This window comes from Trichomonas vaginalis, chromosome V, assembly GCF_026262505.1.
Source record: "Trichomonas vaginalis G3 chromosome V, whole genome shotgun sequence".
In the NCBI taxonomy this organism is placed as follows: Eukaryota; Parabasalia; order Trichomonadida; family Trichomonadidae; genus Trichomonas; species Trichomonas vaginalis.
Genome location: NC_067207.1, coordinates 20,470,725 through 20,489,768, shown reverse-complemented (window position 1 = coordinate 20,489,768; position 19,044 = coordinate 20,470,725). Strand labels below are relative to the sequence as shown.

Below are 19,044 nucleotides of genomic sequence, written 5' to 3'. Positions count from 1 at the left end.
AAAAAGTGTGTTTTGTGTTTTGTTGTTGCGTGTTGGATGCGGGATCCTGTTATTTCCGAAATCGACAAAAAATTTGGAAATTTAATTTCCGAAATCGAAATTATATTAATGTTTTTAATATTCTTATATCAAAAGGATTAAAGTTCATTAAGAGAAAAACAATTCTTCTTCTTCAATCTATTGGCGCATTTATTTCTACACGCCAATAAGGAAGGGAAAATTATAAGACACCATGGTGTCTTCAAAACGCTAATTTTTGATATTTTTAACAACCCTATGTTATTGTTAATGGTTTCATTAATGGTTTTAGGTTATTCAGTAATTATTTATTTTTGAATAACTGATGGGGTCACCGGGTCACCAGGTCACCAGGTAATTTTAACTTCTCTGAAAAAATGAGACAACATGACATTTTGACAACATCACTGGAGGAAGGCACTTATTATTTATTTTTGAATAACTGATGAGGTCACCGGGTCACCAGGTCACCAGGTAATTTTAACTTCTCTGAAAAAATGAGACAACATGACATTTTGACAACATCACTGGAGGAAGGCACTTATTATTTATTTTTGAATAACTGATGAGGTCACCGGGTCACCAGGTCACCAGGTAATTTTAACTTCTCTGAAAAAATGAGACAACATGACATTTTGACAACATCACTGGAGGAAGGCAAAAATAAATTCAAATCACACTTTATAAAGCTTCATTTACATGTATTTCATCGTCAGTAAATGAATCCTCATTATCGTTTGGTTCAACCTGTTAATATAATCCTTTCATTTCTTCTTTCAAAACATAATACCATGTCTGTTTACCATCTATTTTTCTTTGTTTCCTATCACATTTATCCTTAATACTCATTTGAAAATTCTTGTCTTTCATGTCTGATGGTTTGCATAACTCCGATGTCATACCTGCACACAATTCATCATAATGTGTATTTATCCATACATCTAAAGGATTTGATGATAATTCAATTAAATCTTGTTTGGCTTCAGTCATCGGTATGATTCGTACATTAAATGATGAAAGGTCATATTGCATAAAATACGTCAGTAAATTATCATAAAATTCCTTTGTGCATGAATTCATCAAATTCTTGAAATAATCAAATTGACCCTTAAATTTACCATTAACTCTTAAAACTACATATCTTCTGTCTCCAGCTTCAATTTTGACAGGGTAAACGTTATTAGTTACGAAAATGAAGTTTGCAACATTCTGTGCTGTTCTTCTGGGTTGATTCTTTTCATTAATTCTTATCTCATTATCCGTAATAATTGATTTCAAAGCGTTGAAGTTTGCGAGTCTATCTTCACCCACATTCTTGAGTTCATTAAGTACAAGAAACATTTTATTCTCAACTACTGAATTGAAATTACCCGTTAACTCACTTATTTCAGTAATGTTTTTACATGAATAACCGGCGAGAAGTTCAGAAATAATGTCTGTAAATCTGTTTTTACCTGTTCCCTGAAGTCCTTTCAAAATAATTGCTGTTTCATTCTTGATTCCAGGATGTTGAATCATTGATGCAATCCAGCCGAGAAGGTATTTATACACTTCATCGTTATTATCACAAATGGCTTCTTTAATGAAATTCATAAACATTTCAATTTTTGAGTAATCAGGCTTTTCGAGAATGTTGTATTTATAACCTTGAAATGTTGAGAAAACATCTGGGGAATCAGATTTAAAGCAAACACCCTTAACGGTTAATGAAGACAATTGATTTAGTAGTACATCCCATGCTGTTATTGTTTTACCTTCTTCTTTAAATAATTTAATCATTTTAAGTGACTCTTTCATGTTTGATTGAAGAACGAATGATATTTGATTCATTTTATCGTGGATATTGTAGTCCTTTTGAATGAAATATTTGTTTCCACAATCTACAAAACGGATTACATGTGATAAATCCTCAATTACTTCAGAACTGTTTTTATACTGATGATTTTCAGCCTTATGTCTAATATCTGTTATCAAAAACGAGTCATCAAGTTTGATATCAAATGTTATTTTTGGCTTATGTAATAAAGGCAAAACATATTTATCATAATATTCCTTTTGATATAGTTTTAGAATCTTCACCAAAACAAATGGAGAAGTCATTAAATATGCATATCTACAACGTGCTTTTTCAAAATTACTTTTTGCATTTTCTGTTAAATTGCAGAAGTTATAAACGTTGTCGTATGCTTCATTAATTAAATGATTAGGTAACGAATTAATTGCTTGAAACAGTGTGAATAATGTAACTTCTTTTTCTAAATTCATGTTTCCACCGTCATTATGTACTTCAAAATCACTCATACCATCAACTATGCTCTGGGCAAGTTTATCGTCAATGTTTACATCTTTGTTTTCATTCATGATGGTCTTTATTTCTTCGTTCTTTTGTTCAACTCTTACCTTAATATTCAAATCATTTAATATATCATTCACTGTTCTAGTTAATGTTGAATCATAACTTCCACGAATGAATGAGTATGTTTTGATTGGTTCTGTTGCATTCTTGCGAACTCTTGAATCAGCCATAACCACTAATGAACGCTTTGAATCATCCATTGAAGTCATTATATCAATATCATAATCATTGCAGGAATAACATTTAATCATTCTGTTCGAAACTGCATAGAAGAAATTAGTGTTGCAATAAATGTGAAGACCTCCTGAAGCGGTTTTAACGATAACATCTTTATCCGAAAGTTTTGATAAAATGTCTTTTCTAACTGTTTCTTTAAGTTCATCATCGTATGATTTATTGATATCAACATCTATAATCGTTAAATTTGGAATTTTATTTACTAATAAAGCCATACCAGTTTTCCTTCCTCTTCCTCCATCATGTTTGAGATAGTTATGTAAATCAATCATGTTTTCACCAATTCTTTCGTTGAGGGTTTTAGTTTCTGCTACAACTAATTCCTCAGCTAATTCCTCAACTAATGAATCAATAACTTTTTCATCAGAAACGATATAGTCACTGTTGTTGTTTGTTGCCACAACTAATTCCTCAACTAATGAATCAATAACTTTTTCATCAGAAACGATATAGTCACTGTTGTTGTTTGTTGCCGTCATTTATATAGGAATAAAAAAATAAAAATAATTTTAAAACTAACTTTATTTTTGGGCTACATCATATTTCCATGACTGTTGTCAAAATGTCATGTTGTCTCATTTTTTCAGAGAAGTTAAAATTACCTGGTGACCTGGTGACCCGGTGACCTCATTAGTTATTCAAAAATAAATAATTATTGAATAACCTAAAACCATTAACGAAACCATTAACGATAAAAATATATTTCCATGACTGTTGTCAAAATGTCATGTTGTCTCATTTTTTCAGAGAAGTTAAAATTACCTGGTGACCTGGTGACCCGGTGACCTCATCAGTTCTTCAAAAATAAATAATTATTGAATAACCTAAAACCATTAACGATAAAAATATATTTCCAGTGATGTTGTCAAAATGTCATGTTGTCTCATTTTTTCAGAGAAGTTAAAATTACCTGGTGACCTGGTGACCCGGTGACCTCATCAGTTCTTCAAAAATAAATAATTATTGAATAACCTAAAACCATTAATGAAACCATTAACGATAAAAATATATTTCCATGACTGTTGTCAAAATGTCATGTTGTCTCATTTTTTCAGAGAAGTTAAAATTACCTGGTGACCTGGTGACCCGGTGACCTCATCAGTTCTTCAAAAATAAATAATTATTGAATAACCTAAAACCATTAACGAAACCATATATTTTTGGTCGTTTATGATAAAAATAAATGGTTCATTTACTCACAATATTTTTGTACAAAACAACCCCAAACTTTTAACTTCTTTTCTGCAGCTTCAAATGCTATCTTAGCGAGTTCATATTCTCTAAATTCTCTCTTTAAATCTTCTTGTTCCCATTGGTCTAGTTCATATGGGGAATCTCTATAACCATAACATATCTCACGTTCATGTTCTAATTGTTTTTCGCGCATTTTTCCAACTTCTTCTTCAAACAAATGTTTAGCATTCTCTACTGTATCTTCGAGTTCTTCTTCATCTAATTTCTCATGAACTTTCTTGTCTATGGAGTCCATAATTTTTCCAACTGCTATGCAATATTTTGGAGAAGCCCACATTGCTATATAGTTTATAAGTCTTGGGTCTACATACGTTCCTCTAACCTGTTTGATTTCATCAGGAATTCCTGCATGAATTTTGTATAAAAAGCAACTGTCTGAATTCCGACTGTTGCTATATTCTTCACAAAATGCCTTATAATACTCTTCCCAGGACTTATTTTCCAACAACTTTCTAAAGTCTTTCCTAAACTGCTGACACATCTTTGTTGCATTAATGTAACCATCCTTGTCTCTACGTAAGACTTCAATACCATTATAAGTGCCTTTTGTGAATGTTTCGCCATTTGATTTGTTCGTGAATGTTTTTGCTTCGACTGACATTTCTGTTCTTACATACAAAATAAAAAAATAAATAAAAATAATTTTAAAACTAACTTTATTTTTGGACTGCATCATATTTACAGTGATGTTGTCAAAATGTCATGTTGTCATCATTTTTAAAAGAAGTTAATTGTCATGGTAGCACATGGTAACATGGTAGCAGTGAAATAAAATTTTGTTATCAGTTATTTTATCATCATTTTATTAACTTCATCTTTAGTTAATAATTTGAATGGATTCGCTAATGTTCCACCTTGAGTCACAACACTTGCCCCGGCTAATTGTGAAGAACCTGGGATAAGTACTCCATGAAATGATTTCATTGGTAACATTAATTTAGAAATAGTTGGCTTAATTAATTTTGTCATTTATGATAAAAATAAAATTACATAATTTAAATTTTTTCTTTCTCATTTTCTCATCCTGTTTTGGTTTCAGCAACTTTTCAAGTTGTTGTCTTGTCAGTAACTTGAATTTTAACTTTGGATCAAATATTGGGTTTCCATCTTTATCTCTTCCAATAACACCATATGGTAGAATCTTCATTTATACTAAAATAAAAATTTAAATTATACCGTTTGCTCTTTTGGAGCTCAGGACTTTCAGTCCGTTCTAAAGTTTGTTTCACAAACATTGAGCGTTCATTGAACTCTATACCATGCGAATACAGTCATAAATGGTGGCATGTATTCTTTACTTTGTCCCGTTGTTTGTGTATATCCTGAAACGAAATGTGTATGGTTTCCTTCTCCCTGAGTGTCACTCCAGTAACAATTTATAGCAAACTTAACGTCATCTTTAACATCATATCCTTTACCTTTTGTCATTCCTGACCAATCCCAATATCTATGCTTATGCCAACCCGCTTGAGATGTACTTAAATCTATGTAGTGACTGTGTGCAGGTAAATTTTCACCTGTAATCGTTTTACTTCCCCCTGTTTCCTTTGAAGAGTTTGCACAATACAAAAACCTGTCGACTATTTGTTCCCATGCACCAACACCAAACATTACTTGAGGACCTCTTGCATCCATAGATGTATAAATAGAACCTACTGGGTTCATTAAATCAAACATATGAGATATTATAGGATTGCCTCTTTTGAACTTAAAATATAGTGCAACTATTTCAGGTTTCTTCTGGTTTGTGTCAGAATATTTTTTATAATATAATCTTATGTTTTCAGGGTGGGTAAAATCTTGACTATAATATTTATTTCTGTCATCTGTATAATAATATACTATTCTCGTTTTTTCTATTGCATTATATCTTTTATATCTATAATAATCTAAATATAATGTTAACTTTTGTTCATCTACATGTGGTGTTCTGACATCATCTCCATAGTCATAATAATATGGTGCTGGAGCTGGGTCAGGCAATGTCATATCTGTCATTTCATAAACTCTTAAATATTTCTTTTGTTCGTCTCCATATAAGTTTAAGTAACAGTTGTTGTCTAATGGAACTTTAACTTGCGTGCCATTATTCTTTTTATAACTTACATACATTTCATTGTTATTTTTTGGAATGAGTTTACACCGTGTACCATTTTTTAAGGACTGTACAAACTGCCATCTAAAGTATTTATTTTCTTCATTGACAGAAAAGTCACCAACAATAGTTTCAATATTTTTTGTTGTTCCTATCAAACTTTGGTATATTTCGTTAACATATTCCTTATCCGCTTTCTTCTCTAACTCATCGTTAACATAAGTTTTATCTGCTTTAAGGTCTAAACATCCTGAAACCCATCCTGTATCAGCTTTAGTTTTAAAAATCTTCGATGTCCATTCATGATACCATTCAACCCTTTCTTTAATTTCATTATCTTTTTCATCAACATAAACCAAATTTGCCTTCTTATTTAATTCACTAGCCACATATTCCTTATCCGCTTTCTTCTCTATGTCGTTTAGGAAACCTTTTATGAATTCTTCATTTAAATTAAATCTTCCAATCTTCAAAACTTTGGGAAATGCATTTAATGCGTAATATCTTTGTTCTTCTGGTGGAATTGATGTTATATCATCCGTTATACCTTTAATTTTTGAATTCATAAATAAAATTTCTTTTATATTTGATATCACTGCACCACCTTTGCAAACGAATTCGAAACGGTCATTTTTCAATACTATCTCCAAATCTCCATATTTCAACCTTTGCGTTTGTTCTGCCGTCTTTGAATTATATGCATATATGGCGTATGTAATGGTCTGAAGGACCTGGGTGCTTTGTGTCTTAAGTTGCTGTGGTTGCTGTTGTTTAATCATTTATTACGATTTAAAAATAAATATTTAATCCATTATCTCATCAGCTATTTTTTCTATTTGAAATTGCCATAATATTTCATTCATAAATTCTAAATCACAATCAAATAGGTCAGTTATTCTAAATTTAATATTTGATAAATCTTTTGAATGAAGAATAAATGAATTCCCGGATAATTGAAACGGATATGATAAAGAAAATGTGTTTAAGTTGATGGATAAAATGTTTTGTATTGATGGGTAAGAGTTAGGGTCTAATGTTTGATGTGAAAATCTCATTGGGGTATTAACTTTATCACATTTGATTAAAATGAAATTGGAACCAGTGTCAGAATACAAAACATCCCCAACATCTTTTTCAAAATTTAATATTCCCAACAATGAACGAAAATGAGGAGTACAAATTTAATTTTCAGCGGGAATTTAATAAGGTTATTTATTTCATCAAGTTCAAAAAGTTTATCAGGTTTTGATTTAAAATTTTCTTCATACCATACGATAAATGATTCATTTAAATAACTTAAAATCGTGTTAATATCCCATTTCGTTATCACATTATTTATATACATATCATACGTTTTTTCATGGTCATCTTTAATAAATGATATATAATCTGAAGGGTCTAAAAGAATGGGATTAAATTTACCACTCACAGAAACGAGAGTAACATTATAAATTCCACTAACTGTTAAATTTAATTCACAACTATTATTCGAAATAATATTGATAATTGACATTTTTATTACGATTAAAAATATGGTAAAGCGTTATTTTCCAGTGATAAATAAAACTAGAATGAGATTACCTCAAGAATTCATAAATTCAACGAATAAGAAATTCATTCATGTTATAAATTTTAGTGTTTTCAGAAAATATGAGTCAGTGTCATATTCATCAACAGGTTATATTTCACTTCATTCAAATTTAGTTCAATCAAACCCATATAATGACCATTTCATAAGATTTTCAGATGGTATTAAAAATGTAATTGATAGATTAAAATATGAACAGATTGACAATATCGAATTTTTGGAATTTTGGTTTAAATATCCCGATGGAAAAAAGATTGAAGTTAAAGATAAAGCTGATACTATAACAAAAACAATTACAATGACTGATCCAGATAGTGGGGAACAAAAAGAAATAAAACAAACGATAGAAACTGGTGAAAGGTCAATTATTATTGATTATGATTCAAAGGATTATTATTCGATAATGTTAATGCTTGAATATTAAATAGCCTTAACAAAGAATTTTTCAAGTGATATTTTATATTCATCAACTATTTTATTATAAATATCATTATATGTTAAATGAAGTTCAGTTGTTGTTCCATTCTTTGATATCTTAATTGTGCTAATATCCTTTATAGGATTTATTTTTGCAACTATTCCGCAGCATGAAACCTCATCATCTATGAAAAATTGAATCTTAACGTCTGAATCTTGAACATCACAAAGAATGGCGATAATGTGAATTAATGATTCATAAGGTAAAATAATTAAACCGGATTGGTCAATTAAATTTATTATTGAATCATAATTATTAATTATTATATCACGGTAAATTTTCATTAATTCAGAATTAATGTCTATTTTATATGGGTTCTCGATGTTTGATGAAAGAGGTGGGGGTATGTTGGATAAGTGGGAATTTCAACGGGTTCTTTACCAGGTTCAGATAAAATGATTGGGTCTCCATTCTCATGGTTTTCTTCATTCTCCTCATTCTTCGGTAAGTCACGAGTTAATAAATTTGGTTGAGTTGCTGACCTTGTTAATTCAGGGCTAACATTAACTTTAACATTTTGAATAATTCGTGATTTATCATCATTTACGTTATAACCAACCGTAATCTCTGCTTTTGCGTTAGTGTTCTTTTGACTAGTGAAACGTCTTCTCATTTATATTCGAATAAAAAAATATATTTAAACTTTTATTTTGCTGGAACTTTTGAATCTATTATTCCCTGTATTTGTTCATGAAGTTGATTTTTAGCTGTTTCATCGAAATTAATAGACCGAATATATTCATTAATTGCATTCTTATAATCAACTGATTTCTCAAATTTTCTTTTATCTGATTCCTTAACTAAATCATAAGTTAAACCTCGTTGCTGATATAATGGTTTCTTAATTAAATCTTTGAATGCTTGAGATAAAGCACCTGATGCAATTCTTGCTACTATAATTGGTTGGAATTGCTGTTTAAGTTCATCTTTAACATTTGCGAAAACTGGATCGAATAAAGCAACTTTAAAGAATTTCTTAGCTGAAATTTCAGGTCTAATATTTGCATATTGACCATCAAACTGGTTAGAATATCGTGGTAATCCATCCGGTCCCTCTTCAATAGCATTTAATTCTTCATTGAAATAAGAATATGGATTATGACGGTATGAATTAATTGGACCATTTTCACCTTCTCCAATGTATTGTTTAACAGCTTTTCCATTTTCATCAAATTGCATAGGATAATGTTCATTATATGCTTTACGTTTAGGATAATCAGATACAGTTAATTTATAACCATTTATGACTTTAATATTACCTTGACCATCAGTAACGAAAACTTCATTTATACCATCAGGTTTTCCATTTGGACCCGTAATGTCTGCTTCGTGTGCTTCCCAATTTGGACCATGACGTTTGGCATATGCTTGAGCTTCTGGTAATGTTAAAACATTTCTCATTTGTTTAACATCTTTTTGAAGACCAGCAACAATATGAACTAATTCTTTCATTCCATCAGGAACTTTCATAGTTCTATTATATGCACCCCTTTTGTTTGTCCCTTGTTTTAATGGAACCTGTAAAAGATTTGCTATTTCTGTCATGTTTAATTATAAATAAAAAATAAAAATTAATTATAAAAAGTTAATCAAATTTAACACCCCTTTATTTAAATCAACTATTATTTTTCCATGTTCACCTAATTGCTGATATTGTGTGTAAAGTTCATTAATGCTCATTGGTAAATTCACTTGATAAAGCATAACGTTCAACTGTTGACGACTAAACCCACTGAAAATGAAAAGTGTTGATAGATTTGATTTAATGTTTGTGCTTAATGCTTTGAAATATTGAACAGCCATAAAGAATGAACACTGAATGTGTCGACATTGAGTTAATAACTGATTAAAATATGATTTCTCATTTGTTATTAGTTTTGATTTCACTGCATCATCTAGAAAAATGAGTGAATGCAAAAATTCTTTATCAAAATTTGAAATGGAAAGTGTTTCAAATAATTCATCCCGTTGTTTATCAATAATTTTATCCTCTAATCCTTGCTTCTTGATTGTATTATATAATTCTTTATACATTAAAAAGTTTTTTAAATAATCTTCTGCTTCTTCTTGTGATAAATAAATAATTGGAATTTTGATTAAATGCTTTAAAGATTCAAATGTATCATCTGAAGGTGAACCTGAACGGTTGATATAAATTAACACATGTGAATGGGGGGAAGTGTTAGCAATAATGATAATTTGTTTTAATATCGTTAATGTTTTACCTTTATTTTGTTTACCAATTGCTGCAGTGATTGAATTTAAGTAACATTCAGAATATGGAATTTTCATTAATTTTTCCTTAGATAGAGCATTTCTATTATCACTCAATGCTTCATTAATCATATCATCTACGTATGTATTATATACTCCTGCTAATTCTTCATAAGGGGTGGATGAATTTAAATCCATTTAATCAAAAATAAATTTATAATTTTAAACATTTCTATTCATCAATATTTCATCATATGAACTTCTATACTGTGGTGGTGTACCTGTTGGATGATATTTCAAACCTTCATCCGGTGTCCATGTCCAATATGTAGTCCTAGTAAACCAAACCTGAGGAGGATTTGTCACCTTTGAACAGTAAGTGTCATTTTCACCCTGAATGATTGGATAAGCTTTCACTTGTACTGTAACTTGTGAGTTGAAAGTTTCTAATCCATCAAAGAATATACCCGCTCCATCACGTTGAACTGGAATAGTGCATAAGAATGAAGTTTGGTCTTTCCATGTTCTAGCTAATGGCGTGCCATCATCTGCATTCAGTGGTCTAGTTAATGAGTCCTCGTATTCTTCCGTGCATTCATTCACTCCATCTAAATCAGAAGCTTGAAGCATACGTGTAAAGAATATGTCACCCACTGTGGTCATCGCTTGATCGGGGAAGTTTCTGGAATCTATAGTGACCTGAAGACCTCGAAGCATTGGATTTTCTAAAACTGTTCTTTGCATTGCATTCTTCGGAAATGTTAACACAACATCTGTAACATTATGAAGAGCGTATGAGAAATCTGAGCTAATACCTTCAGGAGTGATGCAACCTCCATTTAGTGAACGAACGTCAATATGTTGAGCTGGAATCATGAATGGATCTTCCTTACTGAATAAACGTGGTATTGCTTTAACTGATTCTTCAATTAAACCGTATCCTGGTGTAATACATTTATCCTCTAAAACTTCCATCTTTGTGCATGAAATAATAACGTCATCAACTGTTGCGTCAGCAGATGTAGCGGCTAAGCTTGTAATTAATTTGGCAGGAAGTCCGATTTGTTGGAATTTGCGATCATATTTATAAACATGATTCATAATCTTTTCATAATTTTCATCAGTTATCTTTTCATAAACGTAATTTTGTAAATCAGCAACTCTTAACGGGTCAACCTGACAAAATACTAAAGTATCCCTGAAAACATAATATTTAAGAATGATATCACCAAATGATTTAGGATAATCATCGAACGCCTGAAATGCTAACAAATCATTTACCGGAATAATCATATCAAAAGTGATATCAACTTCTTTATTTGCGTTCTTGAAAACTTCTGAAGGGTCAATATATTTACCACATACTGAGTTATCATATTTTTGAACATTATTATATAACGAATGAACAAACTTTTTAACTTTCCTTTCTGATTTTGGTTTATATGTTGCAAATGCGAAAGATTCACGGGCGCAATCCATTTGAAGATAACCGGCATCACCTCTTTCAGTTTCTACTTCTAATTGTTTAAAGCTTTGATTTGATGATTTGTAACCAACGAATAAACGCATGCATTTAAAAGCGGCATCACATGTGAAAGCTTTATTTGAAACTAGAGTTGCTTTAACTTTGCGTTTAATATATGTGTCACCTAATTGGTTCACATCATGAGCTGGATTTGTAATTCTTAAATGAGTTTGTTTATCATCAAAATATGGAGTATCAGAGTCATAGCATGAACTTTCAAGTTCTCTATAATATCTTCTACCGTCATTCTTTGCGAATATTTCATTTATCTTTTCGAATGAATGAAACACATTTCCATTAATTGGTTTAGTGTTTGGCACTAAATAGTTAGTCGTCATTTATTAATAAATAAAAAATCAAAATTAAAAGATGAAAATGAATTTTTAATTTTAATGAAATAATCAACTATGGCTGCAGGTATATTTAAGAAACTGTGGGATAAAGTAAAAAGAGGAGCGAGTAAAGTTTGGGAAACATTGAAGAAGGGGGCAAATTGGATATTTAAGAATAAAGAAGCAATTAGTGACGTAGCTGAGTCAATAACACCAAAAGCTGCCCCAATAAGAGAAATTTTAAATAAAGGAGAAAAAGTTTATCAAAGACTACAACCGATACTAAGATAAAAATAATTTTAAAATAATTTATTTTTCCACTATCTACCTCCTATTTTATTAAGTATTCCTTCAGCAATTCCACCAACTGCGTTACCTGCTTGTGCTCCCATCGCCGGATTACCTGCTTTTGTACCTAATACTCCACCTATGATAGTTCCTGCCGTTTTCGCTACTGGTGCCAAAAAGTTTGCAACAGGTTTAATAACCTTTTTATAAACCCAACCCGCAGCTTTCTTAATTCCATCCCATAATTTTTTAAAGAATCCTGCCGCCATTTCTGATTTAATATTAATTAAAAAATATATTTCATCACTTATATTCTAATTTTTATTTAATGATAAATGAAAACGATTTTAAAAATTAATGAAACAGAGGAGGAAGAAATAAATGAGAGTGGAAATGTTCAACAAAAAATAAACGTTGTTAAACCAATTACTGAAATAAAAATTTTTTCATCTGTTGAAGAATTTAATGACTATTATGCTAATAATAAAAAATTATTTGAAGAATTGACAACATGTAAATTGAATAAAATGTTTAAAATTGATGGATTCAAAATTTCAAAAATAAAAGGAGTGGTTAGTTTGAAATCTATTCCTCAATCAAGAATCACCTCATTAATGAAAATAGATGATTTAACAAAAAGAATAGAAGAGATTGAAGAAAGAATGAATCAAATAATTGATTTCATAAATTCAAATAATCATTAGTTTCTAATTTCTTTTTCTCATTTATGAGGTCTTTGATTATGACTTCATTGATTCCATTCATGATTTAAACAATGTTTAATTAATCGCGGAATATCTGACATCATCTATATATATATAGCTTCTTTTATTTTTATTACATCATTTATGGTCTGAGTGTAAATGTCTTACAATTTTGTATCATTTTTAAATCTTGATTTATTCAAAAACGTAAGAATAAAAACCGTAAGAATCATACATTTATTTTATCAATTGTATGAAAATTACTTACAAAATTGTTCAATATTGTATGAATTCTTACGTTTACAAAAAAGGTCACACAACCCTCCATATATACTACTTTTGAAATAAAATACTTTTTTACGATATTTATTAATAACTTGTGGCATAAATGATACGTATGCATTAATCCGATCATATTTTTAAAAGAAAATAATAAGTTTTTTCCCCAAGAACTTCAAAGTTGATAAATATTATCGTTTCATTATAAACATGATTTATATCCAAGAGGCCTTCATTTTTATTTTTTTTTATTTTTTTTTTGTGTTTGTGTGTTTGCCAGATTAGAATTTCATGTGTTCTTATTGTTCAAATATCATTCAATAATAATAACTTTGTTTCGCAATAAAGCTTTTGCTTCGTTAGCCCTTGTATCTAGGTGAAAAATCTCGATTTTTCAAATCTTTACGAAAAATGAACCCTCATTAAAAAAAAAAAAAAAAGTAGTGGGGCTTCCAGGCACTTCGTGCCTTCTAGCCCTGATGTTGATGTTTAGTATAAATGAAGTTTTTATTCGGAGGACTCTTCTTCTTCCTCCATTGCTTCTGGGAAGAAGCCTTCTTCTGGGTCGAAAACATTATATAATGTGTCGCTTTTCACAAATTATATATGTTTTCATGTTTTGTCACTTTTCTGTCACTTTTCAGGGAAAAACATTTTTATTATTATATATAAATGAATTTTACAAAACCACCGTTACCGTTCTTTGGAAATAAGAGTAAATGTAAAGATATTATATTGAGAGAACTTAAGAAACTACCGAATGGTCTAACATTTGTAGATTTGTTCGGTGGAAGTTTCTATATATCCCATTTGTGCCATATAATATTTCCAGACTCAAAGATTATATGCAATGACTTCGACAACTATATGGACCGTCTCAAACATATTCCAGACACAAACAAAATATTGAAAGAGTTAAAAGAAAAGATACCTATAGGTAAGATGGAACGTATACCATTAGATAAGAAAAATATTGTGAGAGAGGTTTTGAAAAAAGCAGAATATATAGACTGGGATAGTATATCTGCTAGACTATTATATAGTGGTGCTATAAGAGTTCATGACATTGAAACACTTATGTCAAAAGTTTTATATCTTAACTATACAAATGTTTTCAAAGAGGACATAGAAAAATATATTGAGGGTATAGAGTTTGTGAGATGTCATTGGACAGATTTGTATGAAAAATATAAAGACAAGGAAAATGTTTTCTTTATAGTGGACCGCCGTTCTATAACACATGGGATTTTCAATACCAAGTAGACTGGACTTTGAGAGACTCTTTAGAAACTTTAGACGTTATACATAACCATCCATGCTTTTACTTTACATCCGATAAAAGTGGTTTGGAAACCGTTATGAGATGGTTAGAGGACATACATGACTATGAGTTTATATATGACAAGATAGAATATGAGAGAGGTCCTATAAACTGGAGAAAGTGTCATAACAAAGAAATTTTTATTAGTAAGTAAATGTGGTTTGAAATCGGACTACTTGTTTTAGGTTTTTTCCATTGTGTCATTTATTTCTTTGACGTGGCAGAAAAGTACAGAGAATATGAAGATGAACCAATGCCTGCAAATGTTCAGTATATGTACTCGTAAGAGATATTTTTATCTAATATTAAATGGACGCACAGAACTTAGCGAATGCACAGCAACCTGGACAACCAAACCCAGAGAATATTCCAAATGAAGTTAGAATACAAACTGCAATGGCAAACTATGGTCAAGTGCCAACAGATGTACAAATGCAAACTGCCATGTCAAATGACGCTGCGTTAGGTTTGCCACCATGGTATGCAAATATGAGATGGAAAGAGTTTTATACAAACCCTGAAGTGGGATATAAACAACTTTATGCAGATGACGCAAACACAGGAGTTGACCCAGAATATGTTTCTACCAGAGGAGAAACAGAATGTATGAGCTCCAGTTAAAGAATGCTATGGAACTCAACAGGAAACGTAAGAGACTAGGCGGACATTAGATTTTTACATATAGTAAAATGGGTTTCTTCAGTAGTATTGGAAACTTCTTCAGAAGAGTTGGAAGAGGTATATGGAATGGAATAAAAACCGTAGGAAGAGGAATTTGGAACGGTGTCAAAAATATTGTAAAAGGGTAGGTCAGTTCGTTGGTATTATACCTAAAGACCTGAACCAGAAGAGCAAGCTCCTGTTATACAACAGCCTGAACCTGCACCACAGTCTAGTTGGCAACCAAATCCAACACCTCAACCGTATTAAAAAATTATATTTTTACCGTTCGATAGTAGTTGTATATGAAACTAAGTTCTAAGTAAAACGCATGGTATAATGGAATTATTCTTTTTCTTCCATCTGTAGTAAACCATACTTGAAAGTCTGAAATACTTCCACTTGGTGGTTCGTATAACTTTGTAGGTTTTTCGTAAAAGTCATTTTGCCAAGCATAAGAAAGAGTTTTGGGCGCCAGAAAATGAAGCATGAACAATAATAGCAGCTGGGTCGAAAACATCTTTAAATAAATATGGTTCATCTCTTGCATATCGACTGTAAATATTTGCTAAAGGAAGTTTCGACTTTCTGATTTAACATTCTTTGCAAATAATACCATGACATTGCAGTGAATTCTGTATATATTTGTTCGTCTTTCTTTGGATTGTCTTCGTAGATTTGAAATGACACTTGTGAATTTGTTTGTCATATACAATTCTCACATAAAGTGTGCTCTCGGTATTTGCATATTCATCAGCATATTTTGCATAACATGAATTTATTTTATCTTCTATATTTTTTAACGCAGTCTGTAGAGAAGATGAAAGGTCAACTTGTATTAGCTCAATTTCTTCCCACATTTTTCGTTTCCCTTCAGATATATAATCTATATGAAACCTTACAATAAATGGAAAACTTTTATCTTCTACAGACACAAACTTCATTCTACGAAAGCCAATAGCTTTTGTGACAGATGGGTCTCTTAACCATCTTAATGGGTAGTCAAAACGATAGCCTTCATGCTTTACGGTCTCTGTCTCAAACTTTTGACCGACATTAGTAAAAAGTTCATCTAATGGTTTAGTTGTAGCAACTCTTGAATTTTCTTTTTCTATTGAAAGCATATTTTATCTAGAATAAAAATGTCAAATGAAACAGCGTCTATGAGAGAAATACAACACAACCGACAACTCATTATGCAAGCTCTAAATAAGAACACAACAAACTTTTCAAACTATTCTAAGATATCTGAGTCATTGAAAGAAGGAAACTTAAAACTGACATTAAACCCAATGACAGATGAGTTTCTATTTCAAGACAAGAAGAACAATACTGTCTGTATAAATCCAACAAAAGGAACTTTAAACGAGAAACCTATAAATGAACTTCTTTTGAAAGCAGATGTTGACAACAAAGCTGACAAAGAATATGTAGACGATGCAATAGCAAAAGAAGAAGAAAGAGCTAACAATGCTTATGCAACAAAAGAACATACTCATCCTGAACTAGCAGACAAAACATATGTTGACAATAAAATGTCAAGTGAAGTGACAAGAGCTGAAAACGAATATTCTAAAAAGACTCATACACATACCATTGCAAATATTACAAACTTACAAGAAACCTTAAACAGGAAAAGTGACGTTGGACATACACATACATCTTCTGAAATAACAGACTTAAACGTTAGCCTTGAAAAGAAGGCAGATAAGGAATATGTTAACGAAATATACCAAAGTTTGATAGGAACAACGAAAAATATTGAAACTATTGTTGGTGACTTTTCTATCTATGAAGAAAACAAATATTTTAGATGGGAGTTTTGTACACTCCTTAAAAAATGGTACACGGTGTAAACTCATTCCGAAAAATAACAATGAAATGTATGTAAGCTATATAAAGAATAATGGTACACAAGTTAAAGTTCCATTAGACAACAACTGTTACTTAAACTTATATGGAGACGAACAAAAGAAATATTTAAGAGTTTATGAAATGGCAGATATGACATTACCTAACCCAGCTCCAGCACCATATTATTATGACTATGGTGTTGACGCACGTGTAGACCCAAAAAAGCAAACATTATATTTAGAATATTATAGATATAAAAGATATAATGCAATAGAAAAAACGAGAATAGTATATTATTATATAGATGACAAAAATAAATATTATAGTCAAGATTTTACCTACCCCGAAAACATAAGATTATATTATAAAAAATATTCTGACACAAACCAGAAGAAACCAGAAATAGTTACACTATATTTTAAGTTCAAAAGAGACAATCCTATATTATCTCATATGTTTGATTTAATGAACCCAGTAGGTTCTATTTATACATCTATGGAAGCAAGAGGTCCTCAAGTAATGTTTGGTGTTGGTGCATGGGAACAAATAGTTGACAGGTTTTTGTATTGTGCAAACTCTTCAAAGGAAACAGGAGGAAGTAAAACGATTTCAGGTGAAAATTTACCTGCGCACAGTCACTACATAGATTTAAGTACATCTCAAGCAGGTTGGCATAAGCATAAATTTTGGGATTGGTCAGCAATGAAAAAAGGTAAAGGATATGATGTTAAAGACGACGTTCAGTTTGCTATAAATTTTTCGGGTGACACTCAGGGAGATGGAAACCATACACATCGCGTTTCGGGATATACGCAAACAACGGGACAAAGTAAAGACTACATGCCACCTTACATGACAGTTTACGCATGGTATAGAAATGCTTAGTCGTCATTTTCAACTTCTTTAGCATATTCGTCAGGAGTTGTCTTATATTTGTTAGGAACTGTCTTTGAAAGTATACCACCTTGAACTTTGACAAGTTTGAAACGAGGTCTGACAATAGTAGTTTTATCTTCTGCTTGCAGTGTGTACATTTTGCCATGTTTGCCTAAAACTTCATAATATTCTCTTGTATACTTTCTTCTATTTTTACGAACACGAATGTGAGTACCTGTCGGGTTCCCATTGTTGTCATAGTCAATAGTATTTTCATATGGGTCGCGTTTAGGTATTTCTATTTTTACTTTGTCACCTTTCTGAAGTTTGAAGCCCGGCATTCTTTCTTGTTTGTCTCTTTTGACTAAATTATTAAATATATAGTCTTTCTCTAAGTCAGGGTTGTTTTTCATTTCTTCGGGGGAGTGGTTTCCCAAACCTTTTTGTTTACGGCTATTGTAAATATTTAAAACTTGTCTCATCTTTGCCATGGAGAAGTGTCTATATTTGTCGTCATATGACATTTCATTTGCTTCACCACCTTGTGGTTGGTTTAAGTCTCTTAACATTTTTATACAACCGTCAATGACACCAAGAGCAGAATGGTTTTGGTCGACAATGAAATATTGGTTTACATTTTTTGAACGCAGATAGTTTTTTACATCATCTGATTTAAAGAACTTTCACAGTCAGATGTCAGTTTTGTTGGATGGTATTTGTCAACGAATATTGTCAAAGCAGTTTTCACATCTAAAATATTTTTGGACCATAATGGTATGGCTTCACAGTATCTTGTGTTTTGACCGACAAATATTAGCCAGTATGGAGGTCCATCTTCTCTATACCTCGGAATGTTTTCCAAGATATCCATAAACCAAGCATTTGGTGTTGAACTAAAGATTTTTATCATGAGTGCTTTTTTTGTTGCCTTAGAAACATAGGGGTCCTTGTTTGGATTCGTCATT

At 31.0% G+C, this 19,044-nt stretch overlaps 9 protein-coding genes across 9 annotated transcripts, besides 2 other annotated features; 2 read left to right on the top strand and 7 right to left on the bottom strand.

The window, feature by feature from the left end:
- Positions 1-10,312: part of a mobile genetic element that runs on past the window's edge.
- On the bottom strand, positions 769-3,090 carry TVAGG3_0372520 (uncharacterized protein; the record flags this gene model as incomplete). The annotated part of the gene is made up of 1 exon (XM_051231842.1): positions 769-3,090. The coding sequence occupies one exon, from the start codon at positions 3,088-3,090 to the stop codon at positions 769-771; it is 2,322 nt and encodes a 773-aa protein (XP_051101572.1).
- Positions 3,804-4,100, bottom strand: TVAGG3_0372510 (uncharacterized protein; the record flags this gene model as incomplete). Its single annotated transcript, XM_001315934.1, has 1 exon — positions 3,804-4,100. The coding sequence occupies one exon, from the start codon at positions 4,098-4,100 to the stop codon at positions 3,804-3,806; it is 297 nt and encodes a 98-aa protein (XP_001315969.1).
- Positions 5,329-6,526, bottom strand: TVAGG3_0372500 (phage tail repeat-like family; the record flags this gene model as incomplete). Its single annotated transcript, XM_051231841.1, has 1 exon — positions 5,329-6,526. A coding segment is annotated over one exon (1,198 nt), but the record flags the coding sequence as incomplete, so codon positions are not given.
- On the bottom strand, positions 8,328-8,639 carry TVAGG3_0372490 (uncharacterized protein; the record flags this gene model as incomplete). The annotated part of the gene is made up of 1 exon (XM_051231840.1): positions 8,328-8,639. The coding sequence occupies one exon, from the start codon at positions 8,637-8,639 to the stop codon at positions 8,328-8,330; it is 312 nt and encodes a 103-aa protein (XP_051101570.1).
- Positions 10,313-10,462: 150 nt separating the features above from the next.
- TVAGG3_0372470 (uncharacterized protein) lies at positions 10,463-12,103 on the bottom strand (the record flags this gene model as incomplete). Its single annotated transcript, XM_051231839.1, has 1 exon — positions 10,463-12,103. One exon carries the CDS (start codon positions 12,101-12,103, stop codon positions 10,463-10,465), a length of 1,641 nt encoding a protein of 546 aa, XP_051101569.1.
- Positions 12,104-12,172: 69 nt separating this feature from the next.
- On the top strand, positions 12,173-12,388 carry TVAGG3_0372460 (uncharacterized protein; the record flags this gene model as incomplete). The annotated part of the gene is made up of 1 exon (XM_001315933.2): positions 12,173-12,388. The coding sequence occupies one exon, from the start codon at positions 12,173-12,175 to the stop codon at positions 12,386-12,388; it is 216 nt and encodes a 71-aa protein (XP_001315968.2).
- Positions 12,389-12,417: 29 nt separating this feature from the next.
- Positions 12,418-12,654, bottom strand: TVAGG3_0372450 (N-acetylmuramoyl-l-alanine amidase family; the record flags this gene model as incomplete). The annotated part of the gene is made up of 1 exon (XM_001315932.1): positions 12,418-12,654. One exon carries the CDS (start codon positions 12,652-12,654, stop codon positions 12,418-12,420), a length of 237 nt encoding a protein of 78 aa, XP_001315967.1.
- A 1,138-nt stretch (positions 12,655-13,792) lies between these two features.
- Positions 13,793-19,044: part of a mobile genetic element that runs on past the window's edge.
- Positions 14,041-14,497, top strand: TVAGG3_0372440 (phage tail repeat-like family; the record flags this gene model as incomplete). Its single annotated transcript, XM_051231838.1, has 1 exon — positions 14,041-14,497. A coding segment is annotated over one exon (457 nt), but the record flags the coding sequence as incomplete, so codon positions are not given.
- On the bottom strand, positions 18,085-18,570 carry TVAGG3_0372430 (uncharacterized protein; the record flags this gene model as incomplete). Its single annotated transcript, XM_051231837.1, has 1 exon — positions 18,085-18,570. The coding sequence occupies one exon, from the start codon at positions 18,568-18,570 to the stop codon at positions 18,085-18,087; it is 486 nt and encodes a 161-aa protein (XP_051101567.1).